General features: G+C 44.9%; 1 protein-coding gene across 1 annotated transcript; it reads right to left on the bottom strand.

The window, feature by feature from the left end:
- Positions 1-564: 564 nt before the first annotated feature.
- On the bottom strand, positions 565-16,307 carry ctsa (cathepsin A). The gene is made up of 14 exons (XM_061041661.1): positions 16,202-16,307; positions 14,308-14,471; positions 13,180-13,291; positions 13,033-13,083; positions 12,828-12,914; positions 12,596-12,751; positions 3,466-3,642; positions 3,282-3,373; positions 2,805-2,883; positions 2,558-2,709; positions 2,384-2,459; positions 2,114-2,203; positions 1,792-1,893; positions 565-1,688 (listed from the first exon to the last, which is right to left on the bottom strand). Exons 1-14 carry the CDS (start codon positions 16,283-16,285, stop codon positions 1,605-1,607), a joined length of 1,506 nt encoding a protein of 501 aa, XP_060897644.1. The 5' UTR covers positions 16,286-16,307; the 3' UTR covers positions 565-1,604.
- Between the last annotated feature and the right edge of the window lie 644 nt (positions 16,308-16,951).

Below are 16,951 nucleotides of genomic sequence, written 5' to 3'. Positions count from 1 at the left end.
TCAGGTTTAAAGGTGACATATCCTCCTCCTCTTCAGTTTAAATAAGTCTCAGAGCTCCTCTTCAACATGTGTGTGAAGTTTCTTGTTCTAAATCCACTCTGATCCTGTATTTGATCATGTCTATAAACCCCTCTATTTCAGCCCTGCTCAGAACAGGCTGTTTCTGTGTCTGTACCTTTAAATATGTAAATGAGCTCTGTCTGACCACGCCCCCTCTCTGGAAGGGCTCGGGTGTACTCTGTCTTTCTGGCTCCATGTCCTATTGTTTACGGTGAGAAGGCAGACTCAGAGGGCAGAACAAACACCTAGCTGTGGGAGTGTCACCCACCTGGGGGAGGGGCTACTGCCCTTTGTGATGTCATGAAGGGAAAATCTACAAACGGCCTGTTTGAGCACACATTTTCTGAAAAGTGGAGCAGGGAGAAGATGGAGAGGATGGACTCATTATTGGGGGGTTTGTAGACGGACTAGAGACACATGTTAGAGTTAGAGGAACATGAGGAAGTAGTTATTAAAGGAAACATTTTTATTTGCAGCTGAAGTTGAAATAAAAACAGAATCAAGTTTGAGATTAATACTTTTATTTCCCTTTTAAAAATCAACAAACACCCAAAAAAAGTTTCACATTCAGAGTAGTGGGAGTAGGGCAGTGCACGTTTCAACGACAACCACATGTTGCCATGGCGGCCGTTAGAGCAGGTAGACCAGTGGGAGTAATGTGATTGGCTGAGGTTGACACTTAATTTTCTGTAACAATAACCTGGTTGCCAGGCAGAAAAAGGGCAGAACTGTGCTGATTGGCTGGCAGTGTGAAGAAAATAATCCCATCAAATCAAAGGCCCTTTCCGAATAGTCACAGTTCAGTAGTCAGTACTTTTCAGTAGGAGTTTCAGTATTCTGAACTCTCGTGGTCATTTTTTGGGTCCACCTCAGTATACTGAACATTTCAGTATGGATACTAACTTCTGGGTTTCATGCAGTATGGATCGCATGCATCCTTTCAGGATATGAATTGTATCTTACCCACAATGCTGTGTGAATTTAAACTTAAATCGTCACGTCACGCGCGCCTCCAAATCAAAACAAACGAGCGTGGATTAATTGAATCAATTTTTAATCTAGAGTTAAAGTCCCGACTGAAATCACTACTTTAAATTAACAACAGAAAATATAACAAATATCTGCATTATTATAAAACCTTTCTCCCTCTATTTAAATAATGATTTCACTATTTAAATGTGTCTTTATTGGTTTATTTTATATTCTGTATATTACTGTCTTTACTTTGTTCTTTATGTACTGTATGTTATTTACTTATTTAATCTTTTACTTGATTTACATTGTGATATTGTTTTTTGTTTACCTGACTGTATATGAGCATTACTCTTCTTGAATAAAGATAAACAAAAAAAAAACAAAACAAAAAAAAAAATGCAGCCGGTTCGGGAAACGTAAATGACGTCACTTCCATACTGAATGAATCAGAAGAAGTAGGAACAAATATCTGCCTACTGAATAGTAGGTACTGCCTACTGACAGATTGAGTAGGTACTTGACAATTTGGATGCAGCGTGAAGGTGAAGCAGCAGGTCAGAGGTCAGAGGTCAGTACGGTTGTCTGGTGATGAATCTGGAGAACATGGCGTACGCAGCGATTGGTTTATCCGTTGGAACCATGTGACCAGATCCCTGCAGGAAGACAGAGGTCAGGTGAGCTACTACAGAGCCCCGCCCCCAAAAACCCAAAGGTGACATCACAAGGTCAGCTGACGGTGAAGACGGCGGCGCTTACCTTGACGGTGAGGAAGGCGATGTTATCGAACTCTTTGACGAAGCCTCCGACCTGCCGACCCTCCTCGTCGTCGTAGAGCCACGGACGTCTCTGAACCTCCACCTGAGAGTGACATCACACAGGTGACACAGGTGAGTGACGTCACACAGGTGACGCAGGTGAGTGACGTCACACAGGTGACACAGGTGAGTGACGTCACACAGGTGAGCATATCTGGATGAGATGGGATTTGAACCCAAGCTGCCCGCCCAGAGAACTGCACATCGGGTACATGCACCAACCACTACACTACCGGGTCCCCTTCAGCTTCAGGTGACCTTACCTGCTGGTGCAGAGATTCAACGAACCACTCGTCTCCCATGAAGTTGCACGCCATGTCCACGTCACCGTTATACACCAGGACACGATACTTCTGCACAGAGAACAAAACACTGTCAACAAGGAAGACACCTGGACAAACAAGCCACGCCCACCTCAGGTACCATGCACCGTTCTGACTAATGTCAGAGACGGTTTTGTGTAAACATGGAGAGTTTGTAAAAACATTCAGAATGTGAGTGAGGTTTGGTAAACACGTGTTGCGTTCACTGACCAGCGCACTCAGCAGCTTCAGGTACTGCTTCCTGACGTCCATGTAGAGACGGCCGTAGTTCAGGTTCACCTCAGAGCTGCAACACAACACGTCCGTTTTTTTAAAACTTTATTTAAAATCTGAACTTTAACAGAAAATAACCAGAAGATGAAAGGAGCTTCACATGTGTGTTACCTGCAGATGACCCAGTCCAGAGCTTTAGGGCTGATGTGCAGAGCACCTCTGACGAACGGGTTGTTCAGGTAGAGGGAGGAGGGGGTGGAGTTGGTGCAGGGGGGGTCCAGACGGACGTTCAGGCCGTGGAGGGACGCCAGACCTCGTAACTTCTACACACACACACACACACAGAGAGTCAGAGGAGAACCATGACATCGCTCCACGCTCAGGTGAGAGGACTCATCAGGTGAGTTCATACACACACCTGGTTCCACAGCTGAGTCCACTGATGACTGATGAACGAGTTCCCCAGGTCTCGGATCACCAGCTCACCTTTTTCAATACTGAAAGAAAGAAAAAGAAAACAGAAAGTCAAACCTCACCGTGTGCAAAGACACAAAACATTATCATGACAACAACGAGTCTAAAACCAAACCGCCTGTTGACGATCACAAAGACAGATTTATTTTATTATATTTTTGCCCGAGCACACAGACGTTCCTTTCATTTCCTAAGGTCAAGAGGTCAAGCAATGGTCAAGTTACACTGAGCGCGCCCTCTGCTGGATCAAATTGGAAACTACTTCAGACCGCCTGATGAGCTGAAGATTCTTCATTCAGACTGCAGCTTTGAAGCTAGTTTGTTTGTACATGATCTTATCGGTACTGACCAATCAGGTAACGGCACCAAAAACCCTCGATAACCCTCCTTAACGAGTCAGGGGTGAAAGGTCGTATCGTACCTGACTCTCTGGCGGACTCCACCTGGGCAGGGGGCGTACAGGTTGTACATGTTCAGACCTGAACTGTAGACGATGTCCTGAACCTCAGACAGCTGCAGAGCAAACAAAACATCAGGTGTGTTACCTGTGTGTGTGTGTGTGTGTGTGTGTGTGTGTGTGTGTGTGTGTGTGTGTGTGTACTCACGCTGAGCGAGCAGTTCTGGTTGTGGTTATCGTAGAAGTTGCACTTCCCGCCCTTGCAGCAGAACGTCTGCAGCTCGCTCCACAGTCGACTCCCCAGCAGCCCGTGATAATACGCAAAGTAAACCAGAGAGTTATCGTTCATCTCGTAACTCGACATCCCGTTTCCCACGGCAACGCCCTGCAACACAGGTGAGAGTGTGTATCACTGAGTGTGTACCTCTGAGTGTGTATCACTGAGTGTGTACCTCTGAGTGTGTATATCACTGAGTGTATACGTGTGAGTGTGTATCACTGAGTGTGTATATCACTGAGTGTATACGTGTGAGTGTGTATCACTGAGTGTGTATATCACTGAGTGTATACGTGTGAGTGTGTATCTCTGAGTGTGTATCACTGAGTGTATACCTCTGAGTGTGTACCTCTGAGTGTGTATATCACTGAGTGTGTATATCACTGAGTGTATACGTGTGAGTGTGTATCACTGAGTGTGTACCTCTGAGTGTGTACCTCTGAGTGTGTATATCACTGAGTGTATATGTGTGAGTGTGTACCTCTGAGTGTGTATATCACTGAGTGTATACGTGTGAGTGTGTACCTCTGAGTGTGTACGTGTGAGTGTGTACCTCTGAGTGTGTATGTGTGAGTGTGTACCTCTGAGTGTGTATGTGTGAGTGTGTACCTGAGTGTGTACCTCTGAGTGTGTACATGTGAGTGTGTACCTCTGAGTGTGTATGTGTGAGTGTGTACATCTGAGTGTGTATGTGTGAGTGTGTACCTCTGAGTGTGTATGTGTGAGTGTGTACCTGAGTGTGTACCTCTGAGTGTGTACATGTGAGTGTGTACCTCTGAGTGTGTATATCACTGAGTGTGTACCTCTGAGTGTGTATATCACTGAGGGTATACGTGTGAGTGTGTATCACTGAGTGTATATGTGTGTGTGTGTACCTCTGAGTGTGTGTGTGAGTGTGTACCTCTGAGTGTATATGTGTGAGTGTGTACCTCTGAGTGTGTATGTGTGAGTGTGTACCACTGAGTGTGTACCTCTGAGTGTGTACCTCTGAGTGTGTACGTGTGAGTGTGTACCTCTGAGTGTGTACCTCTGAGTGTGTACGTGTGAGTGTGTACATCTGAGTGTGTACCTCTGAGTGTGTACATCTGAGTGTGTACATCTGAGTGTGTACGTGTGAGTGTGTACCTCTGAGTGTGTACCTCTGAGTGTGTACCTCTGAGTGTGTATGTGTGAGTGTGTATCACTGAGTGTGTACCTCTGAGTGTGTACCTCTGAGTGTGTACATCTGAGTGTGTACCTCTGAGTGTGTACCTCTGAGTGTGTACGTGTGAGTGTGTACCTCTGAGTGTGTACCTCTGAGTGTGTACATGTGTGAGTGTGTACATGTGTGAGTGTGTATCACTGAGTGTATATGTGTGAGTGTGTACCTCTGAGTGTGTACCTCTGAGTGTGTACCTCTGAGTGTATATGTGTCAGTGTGTACCTCTGAGTGTGTACGTGTGAGTGTGTACCTCTGAGTGTGTACATCTGAGTGTGTATCACTGAGTGTATATGTGAGTGTGTACCTCTAAGTGTGTACCTCTGAGTGTGTATCACTGAGTGTATATGTGTGAGTGTGTACCTCTAAGTGTGTACCTCTGAGTGTGTACATCTGAGTGTGTATCACTGAGTGTATATGTGTGAGTGTGTACCTCTAAGTGTGTACCTCTGAGTGTGTATGTGTACCTCTGAGTGTGTACCTCTGAGTGTGTACGTGTGAGTGTGTACCTCTGAGTGTGTATATCTGAGTGTGTGTGAGTGTGTACCTCTGAGTGTGTATCACTGAGTGTATATGTGTGAGTGTGTACCTCTGAGTGTGTACCTCTGAGTGTGTACCTCTGAGTGTATATGTGTCAGTGTGTACCTCTGAGTGTGTACGTGTGAGTGTGTACCTCTGAGTGTGTACATCTGAGTGTGTATCACTGAGTGTATATGTGTGAGTGTGTACCTCTAAGTGTGTACCTCTGAGTGTGTACATCTGAGTGTGTATCACTGAGTGTATATGTGTGAGTGTGTACCTCTGAGTGTATATGTGTCAGTGTGTACCTCTGAGTGTGTATGTGTACCTCTGAGTGTGTACCTCTGAGTGTGTACGTGTGAGTGTGTACCTCTGAGTGTGTACGTGTGAGTGTGTACCTCTGAGTGTGTACATCTGAGTGTGTGTGAGTGTGTACCTCTGAGTGTGTATCACTGAGTGTGTACCTCTGAGTGTGTATCACAGTGTGTACCTCTGAGTGTGTATCACAGTGTGTACCTCTGAGTGTGTATCACAGTGTGTACCTCTGAGTGTGTATGTGTGAGTGTGTACCTCTGAGTGTGTACATCTGAGTGTGTATCACTGAGTGTATATGTGTGAGTGTGTACCTCTGAGTGTGTACGTGTGAGTGTGTACCTCTGAGTGTGTACATCTGAGTGTGTACATCTGAGTGTGTACCTCTGAGTGTGTACATCTGAGTGTGTATCACTGAGTGTATACGTGTGAGTGTGTACCTCTGAGTGTGTACCTCTGAGTGTGTACCTCTGAGTGTGTACGTGTGAGTGTGTACATCTGAGTGTGTACCTCTGAGTGTGTACATCTGAGTGTGTACCTCTGAGTGTGTACGTGAGAGTGTGTATGTGTGAGTGTGTACCTCTGAGTGTGTATCACTGAGTGTGTACCTCTGAGTGTGTATCACAGTGTGTACCTCTGAGTGTGTACCTGAGTGTGTACCTCTGAGTGTGTACCACTGAGTGTATATGTGTGAGTGTGTACCTCTGAGTGTGTACATCTGAGTGTGTATCACTGAGTGTATATGTGTGAGTGTGTACCTCTGAGTGTGTATGTGTGAGTGTGTACGTGTGAGTGTGTATCACTGAGTGTATATGTGTGAGTGTGTACCTCTGAGTGTGTACCTCTGAGTGTGTACGTGTGAGTGTGTACCTCTGAGTGTGTACATCTGAGTGTGTACATCTGAGTGTGTACCTCTGAGTGTGTACGTGTGTGAGTGTGTACATCTGAGTGTGTACGTGTGTGAGTGTGTACATCTGAGTGTGTACCTCTGAGTGTGTACGTGTGTGAGTGTGTACATCTGAGTGTGTACGTGTGTGAGTGTGTACCTCTGAGTGTGTACCTCTGAGTGTGTACCTCTGAGTGTGTACGTGTGAGTGTGTACCTCTGAGTGTGTATCACAGTGTGTACCTCTGAGTGTGTATCACAGTGTGTACCTCAGTGTGTACCTCCGAGTGTGTATCACAGTGTGTATCACAGTGTGTACCTCCGAGTGTGTATCTCTGAGTGTGTATCACTGAGTGTGTACCACAGTGTGTACCTCTGAGTGTGTACCTCTGAGAGTGTATCACAGTGTGTGTACCACAGTGTGTACCTCTGAGTGTGTATCACAGTGTGTGTACCTCTGAGTGTGTATCACAGTGTGTACCTCTGAGTGTGTATCACAGTGTGTACTTCTGAGTGTGTATCACAGTGTGTACCTCTGAGTGTGTATCACAGTGTGTACCTCTGAGTGTGTATCACAGTGTGTACCTCTGAGAGTGTATCACAGTGTGTGTACCTCTGAGTGTGTACCTCTGAGTGTGTACCTCTGAGTGTGTATCACAGTGTGTGTACCTCTGAGTGTGTACCTCTGAGAGTGTATCACAGTGTGTGTACCTCTGAGTGTGTACCTCTGAGTGTGTACCACTGAGTGTACCTCTGAGTGTGTACCACTGAGTGTACCTCTGAGTGTGTACCACAGTGTGTACCTCTGAGTGTGTATCACAGTGTGTACCTCTGAGTGTGTATCACAGTGTGTACCTCTGAGTGTGTATCACAGTGTGTACCTCTGAGTGTGTACCACAGTGTGTACCTCTGAGTGTGTACCACAGTGTGTACTTCTGAGTGTGTACCACAGTGTGTACCTCTGAGTGTGTACCTCTGAGTGTGTACCACAGTGTGTACCTCTGAGTGTGTACCTCAGAGTGTATCACAGTGTGTGTACCTCTGAGTGTGTATCAGTGTGTACCTCTGAGTGTGTACCTCTGAGTGTGTATCACACTGTGTACCTCTGAGTGTGTATCACAGTGTGTACCTCTGAGTGTGTATCACTGAGTGTGTACCTCTGAGTGTGTACCTCTGAGTGTGTACCTCTGAGTGTGTACCTCTGAGTGTGTATCACAGTGTGTGTACCTCTGAGTGTGTACCTCAGTGTGTACCTCTGAGTGTGTACCACAGTGTGTACCTCTGAGTGTGTACCACAGTGTGTACCTCTGAGTGTGTACCTCTGAGAGTGTATCACAGTGTGTGTACCTCTGAGTGTGTACCTCTGAGTGTGTATCACAGTGTGTGTACCTCTGAGTGTGTACCTCTGAGTGTGTACCTCTGAGTGTGTATCACAGTGTGTGTACCTCTGAGTGTGTACCTCTGAGAGTGTATCACAGTGTGTGTACCTCTGAGTGTGTACCTCTGAGTATTTATCACTGAGTGTATATGTGTGAGTGTTTACCTCTGAGTGTGTACGTGTGTATGTGTACCTCTGAGTGTGTATGTGTGAGTGTGTATCACTGAGTGTGTACCTCTGAGTGTGTACCTCTGAGTGTATGTGTGAGTGTGTACCACAGTGTGTACCTCTGAGTGTGTACCACAGTGTGTACCTCTGAGTGTGTACCTCTGAGTGTGTACCTCTGAGTGTGTACCTCTGAGTGTGTACCACAGTGTGTACCTCTGAGTGTGTACCTCAGAGTGTATCACAGTGTGTGTACCTCTGAGTGTGTATCAGTGTGTACCTCTGAGTGTGTACCTCTGAGTGTGTATCACACTGTGTACCTCTGAGTGTGTATCACAGTGTGTACCTCTGAGTGTGTACCTCCGAGTGTGTACCTCTGAGTGTGTACCTCTGAGTGTGTACCTCTGAGTGTGTACCTCTGAGTGTGTACCTCTGAGTGTGTACCTCTGAGTGTGTACCTCTGAGTGTGTACCACAGTGTGTACCTCTGAGTGTGTACCACAGTGTGTACCTCTGAGTGTGTACCTCTGAGTGTGTACCTCTGAGAGTGTATCACAGTGTGTGTACCTCTGAGTGTGTACCTCTGAGTGTGTACCTCTGAGAGTGTATCACAGTGTGTGTACCTCTGAGTGTGTACCTCTGAGTGTGTATCACAGTGTGTGTACCTCTGAGTGTGTACCTCTGAGTGTGTACCTCTGAGTGTGTATCACAGTGTGTGTACCTCTGAGTGTGTACCTCTGAGTGTGTACGTGTGAGTGTGTACCTCTGAGTGTGTATCACAGTGTGTACCTCTGAGTGTGTATCACAGTGTGTACCTCAGTGTGTACCTCCGAGTGTGTATCACAGTGTGTACCTCCGAGTGTGTATCTCTGAGTGTGTATCACTGAGTGTGTACCACAGTGTGTACCTCTGAGTGTGTACCTCTGAGAGTGTATCACAGTGTGTGTACCACAGTGTGTACCTCTGAGTGTGTATCACAGTGTGTGTACCTCTGAGTGTGTATCACAGTGTGTACCTCTGAGTGTGTATCACAGTGTGTACTTCTGAGTGTGTATCACAGTGTGTACCTCTGAGTGTGTATCACAGTGTGTACCTCTGAGTGTGTATCACAGTGTGTACCTCTGAGAGTGTATCACAGTGTGTGTACCTCTGAGTGTGTACCTCTGAGTGTGTACCTCTGAGTGTGTATCACAGTGTGTGTACCTCTGAGTGTGTACCTCTGAGAGTGTATCACAGTGTGTGTACCTCTGAGTGTGTACCTCTGAGTGTGTACCACTGAGTGTACCTCTGAGTGTGTACCACTGAGTGTACCTCTGAGTGTGTACCACAGTGTGTACCTCTGAGTGTGTATCACAGTGTGTACCTCTGAGTGTGTATCACAGTGTGTACCTCTGAGTGTGTATCACAGTGTGTACCTCTGAGTGTGTACCACAGTGTGTACCTCTGAGTGTGTACCACAGTGTGTACTTCTGAGTGTGTACCACAGTGTGTACCTCTGAGTGTGTACCACAGTGTGTACCTCTGAGTGTGTACCTCTGAGTGTGTACCACAGTGTGTACCTCTGAGTGTGTACCTCAGAGTGTATCACAGTGTGTGTACCTCTGAGTGTGTATCAGTGTGTACCTCTGAGTGTGTATCACACTGTGTACCTCTGAGTGTGTATCACAGTGTGTACCTCTGAGTGTGTATCACTGAGTGTGTACCTCTGAGTGTGTACCTCTGAGTGTGTACCTCTGAGTGTGTATCACAGTGTGTGTACCTCTGAGTGTGTACCTCAGTGTGTACCTCTGAGTGTGTACCACAGTGTGTACCTCTGAGTGTGTACCACAGTGTGTACCTCTGAGTGTGTACCTCTGAGAGTGTATCACAGTGTGTGTACCTCTGAGTGTGTACCTCTGAGTGTGTACCTCTGAGTGTGTATCACAGTGTGTGTACCTCTGAGTGTGTACCTCTGAGTGTGTATCACAGTGTGTGTACCTCTGAGTGTGTACCTCTGAGTGTGTACCTCTGAGAGTGTATCACAGTGTGTGTACCTCTGAGTGTGTACCTCTGAGTATTTATCACTGAGTGTATATGTGTGAGTGTTTACCTCTGAGTGTGTACGTGTGTATGTGTACCTCTGAGTGTGTATGTGTGAGTGTGTATCACTGAGTGTGTACCTCTGAGTGTGTACCTCTGAGTGTATGTGTGAGTGTGTACCACAGTGTGTACCTCTGAGTGTGTACCACAGTGTGTACCTCTGAGTGTGTACCTCTGAGTGTGTACCACAGTGTGTGTACCTCTGAGTGTGTACCTCTGAGTGTGTACCACAGTGTGTACCTCTGAGTGTGTACCTCAGAGTGTATCACAGTGTGTGTACCTCTGAGTGTGTATCAGTGTGTACCTCTGAGTGTGTACCTCTGAGTGTGTATCACACTGTGTACCTCTGAGTGTGTACCTCTGAGTGTGTATCACAGTGTGTACCTCTGAGTGTGTACCTCCGAGTGTGTACCTCCGAGTGTGTACCTCTGAGTGTGTACCTCTGAGTGTGTACCTCTGAGTGTGTACCTCTGAGTGTGTATCACAGTGTGTGTACCTCTGAGTGTGTACCTCTGAGTGTGTACCTCTGAGTGTGTACCACAGTGTGTACCTCTGAGTGTGTACCACAGTGTGTACCTCTGAGTGTGTACCTCTGAGTGTGTACCTCTGAGAGTGTATCACAGTGTGTGTACCTCTGAGTGTGTACCTCTGAGTGTGTACCTCTGAGTGTGTACCTCTGAGAGTGTATCACAGTGTGTGTACCTCTGAGTGTGTACCTCTGAGTGTGTATCACAGTGTGTGTACCTCTGAGTGTGTACCTCTGAGTGTGTACCTCTGAGTGTGTATCACAGTGTGTGTACCTCTGAGTGTGTACCTCTGAGTGTGTACCTCTGAGAGTGTATCACAGTGTGTGTACCTCTGAGTGTGTACCTCTGAGTATTTATCACTGAGTGTATATGTGTGAGTGTTTACCTCTGAGTGTGTACGTGTGAGTGTGTACCTCTGAGTGTGTATGTGTGAGTGTGTATCACTGAGTGTGTACCTCTGAGTGTGTACCTCTGAGTGTATGTGTGAGTGTGTACCTCTGAGTGTGTATCTCTGAGTGTGTATCACAGTGTGTACCTCTGAGTGTGTACCTCTGAGTGTGTATCTCTGAGTGTGTACCTCTGAGTGTGTACCTCTGAGTGTGTATCACAGTGTGTACCTCTGAGTGTGTACCTCTGAGTGTGTATCTCTGAGTGTGTACCTCTGAGTGTGTATCTCTGAGTGTGTATCACAGTGTGTACCTCTGAGTGTGTATCTCTGAGTGTGTATCACAGTGTGTATCTCTGAGTGTGTACCTCTGAGTGTGTATCTCTGAGTGTGTATCACAGTGTGTACCTCTGAGTGTGTATCTCTGAGTGTGTATCACAGTGTGTATCTCTGAGTGTGTACCTCTGAGTGTGTATCTCTGAGTGTGTATCACAGTGTGTACCTCTGAGTGTGTATCTCTGAGTGTGTATCACAGTGTGTATCTCTGAGTGTGTACCTCTGAGTGTGTATCTCTGAGTGTGTATCACAGTGTGTACCTCTGAGTGTGTACCTCTGAGTGTGTATCTCTGAGTGTGTACCTCTGAGTGTGTATCTCTGAGTGTGTATCACAGTGTGTACCTCTGAGTGTGTACCTCTGAGTGTGTACCTCTGAGTGTGTACCTCTGAGTGTGTATCTCTGAGTGTACATCTCTGAGTGTGTATGTGTGAGTGTGTATCACAGTGTGTACCTCTGAGTGTGTACCTCTGAGTGTGTATCTCTGAGTGTACCTCTGAGTGTGTATGTGTGAGTGTGTATCACAGTGTGTATCTCTGAGTGTACATCTCTGAGTGTGTATGTGTGAGTGTATATCACAGTGTGTATCTCTGAGTGTGTATGTGTGAGTGTGTATCACAGTGTGTATCTCTGAGTGTACATCTCTGAGTGTGTATGTGTGAGTGTATATCACAGTGTGTATCTCTGAGTGTGTATGTGTGAGTGTGTATCACAGTGTGTATCTCTGAGTGTGTATATGTGTGAGTGTGTATCACAGTGTGTATATCTCTGAGTGTGTATCTCTGAGTGTACATCTCTGAGTGTGTATGTGTGAGTGTATATCACAGTGTGTATCTCTGAGTGTGTATGTGTGAGTGTGTATCTCTGAGTGTACATCTCTGAGTGTGTATGTGTGAGTGTATATCACAGTGTGTATCTCTGAGTGTGTATGTGTGAGTGTGTATCTCTGAGTGTACATCTCTGAGTGTATATCACAGTGTGTATCTCTGAGTGTGTATGTGTGAGTGTGTATGTGTGAGTGTGTATCTCTGAGTGTACATCTCTGAGTGTATATCACAGTGTGTATCTCTGAGTGTATATGTGTGAGTGTGTATATGTGTGAGTGTGTATCACAGTGTGTATCTCTGAGTGTATATGTGTGAGTGTGTATATGTGTGAGTGTGTATATGTGTGAGTGTGTATCACAGTGTGTATCTCTGAGTGTGTATGTGTGAGTGTGTATATGTGTGAGTGTGTATCTCTGAGTGTGTATCTCTGAGTGTGTATGTGTGAGTGTGTACCTGCAGGTTGAGGCTCTCGTCCTCCATCACTCTCTCGGCGAGCGTCGGGATATAGATTCCTCCGTAGCTCTCTCCGGTCAGGAAAAGTTCGTTCTTGCTGAACTCTGGAAACAGGCGGAAGAACTCCTTCAGAGCCAGGTAGTTGTTCATGGACACCTGAGGAGGAAAAAAACACTTTACACATCTGACAGTCAACACCTGAGAGCCAATCAGGAGCCGGCGTGTCGCTGACCTCGGTGTCGTTGGTGACGTAGTTTTGATCATCAGCGTACGAGAAGCCGACGCCTGCTGGAGACTCCAGGTACAACACGTTGGAAATCTGTTGAAGAGATGAAGAACCAATCAGCTTTGAGGAATTACACCTTTGATAACATGTGACCTCACCCACTGAGTCACCTGACGGCGAGCAGGTAAAACGTGTTCAGATTATTACTGACCTTGTTCCAGGAGTACGGGTTGTACTGCAGCGTCACGCCGTCATCCTGGATCTGAAACCACAGAGGTCAGAGGTCAGCAGGTGTCACTGTGACATCACATACATGCAGGTGACTGACTAAAGTGGGCGGAGTCACCGGTTTACCTACCAGGAAGGGTCCGTGTTCAGTCAGCAGTCCGTCCAGAGAGCTGCAGCCTGGACCGCCGTTTAACCACAGAACCACGGGCGCAGAGGACGGCTCCTTCTGAGACTCCACAAACCTGAACACAACAAAGTCAGGTGACGTGATGACACGTTACTGACGCCAAGGTGCACAGGTGTTACCGCCAACATCCCAGGTGAGCTCGCCTCGTCTGATCTGACTCTCAGATTAACAAACAGGTGAGGTGGTGCAGCACAGGGATCAGACGTGCTAACACGTAGCTCGAGCTACAGGTGTTACATACTCTACATTCTCACCTTACAATCACTAAGCACACTACAAGAAAGAACTATTCGTATAGTAAACAATGTAGGATATTATGAACACACCAATATACTGTTTTTAAAATCACACACCTTAAAGTTTGGGGATCTGGTAGAATTTAAGACTGCACAAATAATGCATAAAGCAAAAAATAAACTGCTACCTGTAAACATACAAAATCTGTTCAAAGACAGAGAGGGGGGTTAGAACTTGAAACAGCATTTTGCTCGGACCAATTTAAAAAGTATGTGTATTTCCATTTGTGGGGCGGTTTTGTGGAATGAAACGATTAAACAAAGTATGAATATAATGCAATTAAAAAAAAATGTACAAAAGATATAGCTTTGAAAAATACAGAAATGAGGAAGGAGAATGTAAATCTCACAGATGTTAATGGCGCCTGTTCATTTTGTTCTTTGTTTTGTTTTTCTTAATAGCTCGATTGGAGTATTTTCTTTGTTTTGTCCGTTTAGTTTATTTTAATGGATTTTACATTTGTTAATGATGAAGAATGGGGGTAGGACTTGACAAGCCTAGGCTTCTTCCTATCCCTTTTCGAACAAGTCAAATGTGTATTATATTGAAATTGGCTTTTTTTAAATTTTATACAGCTTTTTTTTTTCCATTTGTTTATTAATTTTCATCTATTTTTAATCGTTCAAAATAAAGAATAAAAGAAAGAAGAAAGAGGAAGGACGCAGAAGTCACTGCTTTGTAAATAGATATTTACTGTGAGCTGTTTGTGCGGCCACTCCTGACTTTCATTCATTCCTAAAACGATTAAAATGTTGATTTGTGTCAGGTACTGACCAGTAGTGCAGGTGTTTTCCGTTGGCCACACTCAGGTATCCAGAGTACTGTCTGAAGCTCGGCTGTTTCTGCAGACCGGGCAGGTACTTCACCTCGTCTGCACCCGGAGCCGCTTCACTGCCCAGCAGTGAGAACAGGAAGTAACACAGAAACATGGCCTGCATCTGAAACACAAAAACAGAACTGAAATGTGACTCAAAGTTTAATTATATAACTGCTGATAAAGTTTATGGAACCAGCTCCGTCATGTGGAAGATATTGTGTTTGTCAGTAAAATATATTCATACAGAGACTTTTACACACAAAGCAATAAAAGCATAAAACACAAATCACACCTGAACAACGCAATTCAGAAAACGATGCAACCAAAAGTAGTGAGGCATTAAGTTGTTTATTTGTGACTCCAAGTTAAAGATTCAAAAATTGTGTTAGTCTGGATTATTAACTTGCTTTGGTTCACTCAGGGAAGAAAATGTTACTTAATTACTGGATTTTAAATGAGGTTTGGCGGACAGGGCCAACATTTAATACAATCCAACCAGCAAAGAAACTGCTGTCCAGTTTTAACCTTGATGCTGGGTTGGTGAAATGGGTCTTGGACTTTTTAAACTTGCAGGCCTCAGGCAGAATGGTGCTCTATCCGAGAAGCGGCTGTCACCCAGGGGTGTGTCCTGTCCTCTTTATTCTATATCCAAACGACTGCAGGAGCACCTACGACAACAGGCTTCTCCTGAAGTTTGCAGACGACACTGTTCTAATCAATCTGCTCCAGGATGGAGAGGTCGATCACAGGCCTGTTGTGAAGGAGTTTGTGGAGTGGTGCGACCACCACTTCTTAAAGATCAATGTTCAAAAAACAAAAGGTCAATACAGCCAGTAAAACAATCGGCGCTCAGCAGCGTTCAGAAATCTGGAACAGACAAGTTGTTAGGAAAGCAAAGTCTATCTTGTCCAGCTCTGACCGTCGTCTCTTAGAGGAATCTGTTCTTCTCCCCTCAGGTCAGAGGTTCAGGCTGTCCAGGGCTAAGACAAACAGATTTAAATGTTCGTATGTTCCTCGTTCAATTCATGCTCTTCATCTTTAAATCCTTGACTGCACTTTCAAGCAGAGCTATTGCACTTTATATTTATTTATACCATTTGAGTGAAACTTCTTAACGAACAGTGAGTTTTATATTTCTTGGTTGTATCTCATCAGCTTGTGTTGTCTTATGTCTGTTTGTTGTGTTTTTGTGTCCACTGCTGCAAATCAAATTTCCCTTCCTGAGACAATCTGAACTGAGGACAAAAACAATCACTGCAAACTTTAACACGAGGTAAAGGAAACACTGCGATCAGACTGGTTCCAAGTAGAATCACTGACTGAATCACTGTTCTGAGTCGTGATGATTTAGTGATGAAAAAGCTTCATCAGCAGTCTGAGGTTGTGTGAGACCAGCAGACAGAAACTCATGATTTCTAAGAGGAAGTAAAGACTGATATTGATTTTCTGTCAGCCGAATTCAGCACAAAGGGGTTTACATTCAGAAATAACACAAAGCGTGTTCATAATATTTATTTAATTTACTCGTTGGGGAAACAAATGTTTAATCCCGTGTTATCTGGGGGAGGTTTGGTAGACACAGCGCATGCGCACGGAACAGGATTAGAGTTTGTTGAAGCTGTTGTTTTACCGCCACACTGACTAACTGCTCGTATAATCGAATAAAACAGAATAATAATATTCTTAACACAGTTTAAAACTCACTGATGATAGTTCGTGTTCACCTTTATAACCCGGAAGTAGGCTAGCTCAGGCTAAGTGCTACACAACAACACGTTTAAATGACGTAACAAAAAACAGCCTTTAAAGATTTAGAAATAAAGAAGATTTCATTTAAACTCAGAGACTCACCTCGTCGGTTGTGTTCAGCTGGGTCAGCAGCAGGAAGAGTGTGTGAGAGCAGCTGCCGACATAGCAATAGCAACAGCAGGTCATATGACCGCAGCGTCACGTGAGGGATGGACCCCTGTAGTGTCAGTCTTCACCACCAGAGGGCGCCCTCTCCTCAAAATCAGCGAAACTCAAGCTCTTCATTTTATTATTTTAACAATATTACAGCTATTCACTGTTCCTAAATTAAGTGAAACTCTATATTCTTATTTTGGGATATTTTGGGGATACATTTGAATATTAAATTATGTTCGGGGTATTTTGATTATTATTGTTTCATGTGAGTTATTTCCATTCGTTTATTTTGCTACTTGGGGCATAAGGGTGGAGTCTGTACATGGGTGTGTCTATATAGCCAGGTAGCCAGGTGAGACTCAGGTAGGCACCGAATGGGTTAATGTTTTTTTTTTACCAGGAAGCAATGGCAGGATGACAGAGCAAGAGAGACAGAAGTGTTTTTGTTGTTTGTTGCCTGCTTGATGTCTCCGGATAAAATAAACCACCCTAAAACCTTCAATCATCATCTGGACTTGGGTTAGGGTTAGGGTTAGGGTTAACCCATATATCCTGCGTAAGATTCACCCTCTAGGTGCCTCAGTGGCTTTATTATGAGTTTGTGTTAAGTTTATAATTTGTTTGGAATTTTTGTTATTTATTGACTATAGATATCGCCACTACAAACAACTTATATCAATTTTAACCTTTGACCCC

Source organism: Labrus mixtus, chromosome 7 (assembly GCF_963584025.1).
Source record: "Labrus mixtus chromosome 7, fLabMix1.1, whole genome shotgun sequence".
NCBI classification, from domain to species: domain Eukaryota; kingdom Metazoa; phylum Chordata; class Actinopteri; order Labriformes; family Labridae; genus Labrus; species Labrus mixtus.
The sequence above is the reverse complement of the archived record's forward strand: the minus strand, read 5'-3'. Positions and strand labels throughout refer to the sequence as shown.